Below are 5946 nucleotides of genomic sequence, written 5' to 3'. Positions count from 1 at the left end.
GAAGATTAAATATTAAGATTTTGTTTTTAATTGTTTGTTGTTTTCAGAAAATTTTCAAGCTTAGTTAAGATGAGGTTTGTTTATATATAGATATAAATATAAAAGATCTCACTTCTTCTGATTCTTGCAAAATTAAATTTTTCGGTCATTATATTCTTTCTGATCTGAAAAAAAATCAGCTGTTGTTTTTTCATCAGTTTTCAGTTTTCAAATAGTTTCATTGCAAGTCTTCTGCGTAGAAGTCAGAATTAAATGTGTGGCTAGAGTCAAACTGATATTGTTGCTTGTTTAATTTTCAAAAATGTTTTGCAACGTTTTTCCAATCTGATTTTTTAAAAACTTTTTTTCCGGACATACATTTTTTTCATCAGCCATCCAGTACATTTGGCGTAGAGATAACACTCTTTTCAATCATAAATTTTTTTTCAACATACATTTTTTTTCAATCAGCCATCCAGTACATTTGGCGTAGAGATAACACTCTTGCTTGAGACGACAAAGGATTTCGGTTCGAAAACGGCTCGGATATTCTGTTTATTTTTATCCTAGTTCTCTTAGCTCAACTCTTTTTGAAAGCTCAGCTGTCTTCTAAATTTTTGAAATCTATTTCTAAAGCCCCGTTGGTGGAGATAATTTTTTTCATTTGCGGGAGCAAGTGACTTGTAATTGGGAATGAGAATTTTTTTCCTGTAAACAATTATTCTTACACATTTCGGCTTCAATTCTGCTGACAAGCTCAAGTTCTTCAGAGAACGAAAAAAAAACTTTTTCTTTCTTCATTTGAGGAAATATTTAATTTTTTCTATTATTTGTTATGAAAAAATGTGATTTTTTTAATCGTATTTTATCATATCGTTCTGTCGGTTGATTCTGTTTTTTTAATGTCGGTTGATTCTGTCGTTCTGTCGATTGATTCTTTCCAAAGTTTGGTTTTTAAACGTTTTATTTGAACAGTTCCTGTTTGATAAAAACAGTGTAATAAAAATGGATGGAATAAGCTTTTTTTTCTACGTTTTTGAGACAATGTGGAAAATTATTTAATTTTTTTCTCAACTGTTTATGTTTTTCTCGGAAACTGCCGTACCGAATTTTGAAGAAGTAGTTCCAATAGAAAGACCGCCCACTCTCCTGTCTGAATTATCCCCTTTTATCTTTCTACCTTACACGACTTTCTACGGCCTTCGAAAAATTGTGTGGGCCGTTTTCCTGGCCCAATTTTTTGGAACCTCCCGTACATCAGCGGCTACGCACAAATTTTTGAAACCAAATTGACCGTTTTCATGATTTTTTGACCGTTTTTTGAATTTCTTTTACTTTCTCGAAAATTACTATTACAAATCGAAGGATTTGGATGGTAGAAGAAGTTAATTTGTTTCGAATAATTTCGGTTGGGTAAGTTTTATATTCTCAAAACTAAAACTGAGGGGAGGCTTGTTAGATAGGGCATCAGAAAAAAAATCATTAACTGTTTTGGTCCCAATATATCAATTTTTTCTAAATAGTTATAAATCCGGCATACGACTTTTTTCAGGTTAACAACTTATTTAACAAAATCAGTTTCTAGGTTTGATTGGTTGGCTTATAATGAATTCAAATTTCTGAGCCTCTCCGACACACCTGTTGTAGAGGTAACGACTGCCCCTGGGACGGCAAAGGTCCAAGGGTAGAATCTGGCCAGAATCTGTTTTTTAACGGAAAATATTTCGCTTCAAAAAAGTTGTCGCATATTGTTTTTCAAAGCTTCCATTTTTTGCTAGTCTTAAAGATGCTCGGAATAGAAGGTAGTTTTATGGTTGACGTAAAGGCTGACAATGCTTTCTAGTTATCATTCCTACAAAATGCAAAAACTTGAAAGCTTCGACGGTCTTTTTATACAATAGCTGAAAATTTCAATATTTTAGGTCAACCGGAAAACTAACTTCCATTCTAGAAAAGAACGGTCCATTCAATGACTGTATACATAAAATTGCCAATGAACCGCCGTGATGTTAACCGAAATAAATGAATATGGCATATGTAACTGATTTTTGAAGTGTCAATGATTGTAATAAAGTTACTTAAAAAGGTCGTGTTGATTTTTTTTCAAGAAAAGTATTAAAATTTTTCTTTGCTCACTGATTATCTTTTTTTTTCGGTTTCTTTGATTTCGTTGACATTTTTCCTGCTTTCCATCGGCTGTTTTTAAGGAAGTTTAATTTGCGAATATTTGCATTGCAGTGTTATGTAATACAGCAAGTAAATTAGTTCGCTTTTTATTTGCGTCTTTAGTTAGCAATGGACGGTTCCTCGAGTGAAAAGGCGACAGAAAAAGATGATTCACTCATTCCGAAGAAGAAGCATTCTCTAGACAGTGATGAAGAGGACGATGAAGCGAAGCACAAGAAAACCAATGTGAAAAAGCTCACCACTGAAGACATCGAAGGCGAAGAAGACGAGACTATAGCACACGAAGGAGAAATCAAAATCACACCGTTTAATCTGAAAGAAGAGATGGCTGCTGGATATTTCGACTCGGGAGGGTTCTTCGTGGCCAACGGGAAAGACGAGGACGGCGATGAGGATATACACGACTCCTGGCTGGACAACATTGATAATTCTCAGGTGATTGTTTCTTGGTTATGAAGTTGACACTAACCGAAGCTAACTTTGACGAGACAAACCGAAAATTATCAATAAAAACAGAGCAATAAATGGATATGATATTTAAGTTGGTTTATAAATCAAAGAGTTTAATAAAATTGGTTCAAGAAATTCAGGACAGTTTTTAAAAAGTTCTGTGAAAATTCATTATTATTTTAGGTAGATGAGAAAGTCAGTGCAGCTCATTGGGCCAAAATGGAGGCATTAAACGCAGATAACTCAGACAGTGAGGACGATTTTGATTTAGTCGCCTTCCGAAAAATCATCCTTGGATATCTCAGTCAGAAGGAATCTGTCACCAAGGCCATCAAGAGGTTAACAGAAAATGTCAAGAAAGCTAAAAAGTCTGGCGACAAAGAACTGCTGGAGGACGAGCAACATGCATGTAACAAGCTGATGGAATACGTGAACCAGTTTGTAGACCAGGGTCATTACGATATCTACCAAGAAACTTATGAGTCCTTAACGGCAAAAGTGAATCCAATATTATCCCACGCATCGGATGAGCGAAAAAGAAATCTCGACGAAGAAGAAAAACCTCCTTTGCCTCAGGCGAAACAAGTTAAGTTTGACTCAAGTGTTAAAAGGAAGAAGTTTGAAGACTTCGAAGATATGTTCACGTGATTCATAGTTTGATTTGTTTTTCTATACCTGATCGTGTGGAGCTGAGAGATCTAGAAGAAAATTGCGTTGCTTTGAATTTCAACTGAACTTAAAACTTATGAAGTTATTTTAGTGAAAATTTAATGACTTCAATTAAATTTCTAGTGATTGAGTTTAATATTGTGGCAGTGTGGTTTTTGATAATACTAGGTAGACTTATGAGGAGATTTCTATATGGTGATCAATCAGTATTGCTCAAATGGTCTAATTTTTGATTTTTAGTCTCACTGAGCCAGTGAATGCGATATCTTAATTATTTTAATTAACTTTTTCAATTCTTTTTATACAAGCAAATGCTTGTTTACATGTGTTATTACTACGATTTCAGTTTTTGCTAACCGAAAATTTGCCCAATTTTTGTGTTCACTTTATTTGCGTCTATGTATATGAGCCAGCGCTAAAGTACAATCGCCGCTAAGGATATTAATACACTACTATATTTGCTGCAAATTTCGAGGAAACTAAGACGATATTTGTACTCGCTCTGTTTTTTTTAATCTCAAGCTAATTTGACTAGCAGAAGTTTTTCTCTGTTCATCTGAAAACTAGCCAGGACCTCAGGGATTTCACCCTCTCACCCACCAAAAAGTTCCCCTTTGGTATTATTTTATGACAATCATTTAAGGCCGACCAGCCCTAAATTTTATCTAAAGGCGCCTTTGGCGCCAATATATACTAATTATAAAGGAGAGTGCGCGCCGAAAAAACGCAATTTTATGGTCAACATTTTCCAAAAAATGCCCAAAAAAAAACGACTTTTTTAATCTGTATTTTTTAGGCCGTTGAAATGTTGCTAGACTGGGCAAAAGGGTGGAAGTCGTCAACGTAATACTGCAGTTTTACATCGGGGCCATATTGGAGCATCATGGACGTAAAGTTAAAAAGTATTGGGGATAAGACTGAGCCTTGATGGACGCCTGTAAGAACAATCTTAGATTTTGACAGGGTGTACCTGAACATATTTCTGATTGAAGCCCACTCCGTTAGATTGACAACCACTAAATTAGGTTTTCCAATACGCTGATGCCATAAAGATCCAGGAATGTGATATGGCTGACCATTTCAAACGCTTTTGAGAAATAAAGTGTGACCAGGACTGTTCTATTTAGAGGCTTTAATTGATGAAACCTCCGCTGATAAAGATTCAACAGTGGAAAGTGCTGTGGTTGTGGAACACAGTGGGCAAAAGCCATGTTGATGATCTGCTTTGGTTAGAAGTTTGATTAGGGTCGGATGGATCAAAGATTCTAAATTTTTGAATTCTTGGCTTAAACTCGACAATGGATGGTATGAATTTGGATATTTGAGATCTTTGTTTGGTTTCGGAAGGGGTACCACTTAGTTTTTTTTCAAATTTGGGGAATTTTTTCAAAGAAAGAAAGTCAAAATGTTTGTTAAAAATGCTATTGCTATTTGTCCGATATGTTTAAGTTGGACTGTGCATAGGCCATCCGGTCCTAATGCTTTTGAGGGCTTTACCGCTTTGATATTTTTCTCAGTTTTTGGAGGAATAAAATTAGTGAGCCTTCGAAGCTAGATTTAAGGAATTTTTCTTTGTTGCTCTATGAGCTTTATCACTAGTGTTAGTTTTCAATTTAGTATTTTGCACATTAAAATCATTTGCATTTTCAAACGGCCGAGAAAGTTTTACCTTGTTTAGTTTAATTGTGTGGGTTCCTACCTCAGACTTGCTGCCATTTGATGACCGGACCATTTTTCAGAACTTTCTGGACGATGTATGGTGATTCAAAATCTGGAGAAATTATCACCCTTGTTATCTTGGTCTTGACAAGTTTTAGCCATAATCTTTTTGCTTAAAACATTTAAAAAGGGATCGGATGGGTTAAAAAGTCTGATTTGATCGCTTTGTTGATTAAGTTTCTTTGTTTATTCCTTGAGGGCTGGAATGAAGAACCGATGTCGGCCAGCAGGAATATAGTGACGTGCGGCGTCACGAAAGGTCCGTCTTGCGGCGTTCACATCGTGCTGCAATGGTCCCTTTGCTAAATCATCTATTACATTGATCAAACTATTTGAATGCGCTTTTTTAGATTTGATAAAAGTTTTGCGGGGAGCGAACGGTGTATCTTCTGCAATTGAAATTGAAAGAGTAAGTAAAATTGGGAGATGGTTTGAGCCTAGCTGTAAAAGTGTTTGCCATGAGAGATTTAATATAATAAATCCCAATTTTTGTCGGTTCACTTGCTGGGTGTTTTATTTCAGCGCCCTTTTCGGTAGTCTTTCTGTATACTTTTTCTTTATTTCCAAGAGCGTAAATATAGTTCATGGTGTCCTGGTTTTTATACTCGCCACACTTTTCCGTGAGAAAAAAATTTTTTCATAGAAAACTCTTCTGTTAAAAAAGAAATGAAATTTTTTCAAAACTGAGAGTAAAGAAATTTCCTAGTATAAACTTTCTTGTATTAGAGGTTTTTTAGTTTTTCTGACGCATGGTTCTTTTTTTATTTTTATGATTGTATTTAGCGTGGAATTAGTTTTAGTTAGTTTGGTATGTTTTGGGTCTGAGGAGTTACAGTTGAAATCAATTAAAGGTGATGGCACATTATATTTTTTTTCTGTCAAAAATTGTTCGAAACATAATTTTCCTTGAAAAATTGTGTTCAAAAATTTTGGTTTTTTTCT

At 34.9% G+C, this 5946-nt stretch overlaps 1 protein-coding gene across 1 annotated transcript; it reads left to right on the top strand.

Annotated features, from left to right (window-relative positions):
* The first annotated feature begins 2270 nt into the window (after window positions 1-2270).
* LOC134856894 (CD2 antigen cytoplasmic tail-binding protein 2-like) lies at window positions 2271-3446 on the top strand. The gene is made up of 2 exons (XM_063873189.1): window positions 2271-2601; window positions 2800-3446. Exons 1-2 carry the CDS (start codon window positions 2275-2277, stop codon window positions 3262-3264), a joined length of 792 nt encoding a protein of 263 aa, XP_063729259.1. The 5' UTR covers window positions 2271-2274; the 3' UTR covers window positions 3265-3446.
* Window positions 3447-5946: the final 2500 nt, after the last annotated feature.

This window comes from Symsagittifera roscoffensis, chromosome 1 (genome assembly GCF_963678635.1).
Source record: "Symsagittifera roscoffensis chromosome 1, txSymRosc1.1, whole genome shotgun sequence".
Classification (NCBI taxonomy): Eukaryota; Metazoa; Xenacoelomorpha; order Acoela; family Convolutidae; genus Symsagittifera; species Symsagittifera roscoffensis.
The sequence above is the reverse complement of the archived record's forward strand: the minus strand, read 5'-3'. Positions and strand labels throughout refer to the sequence as shown.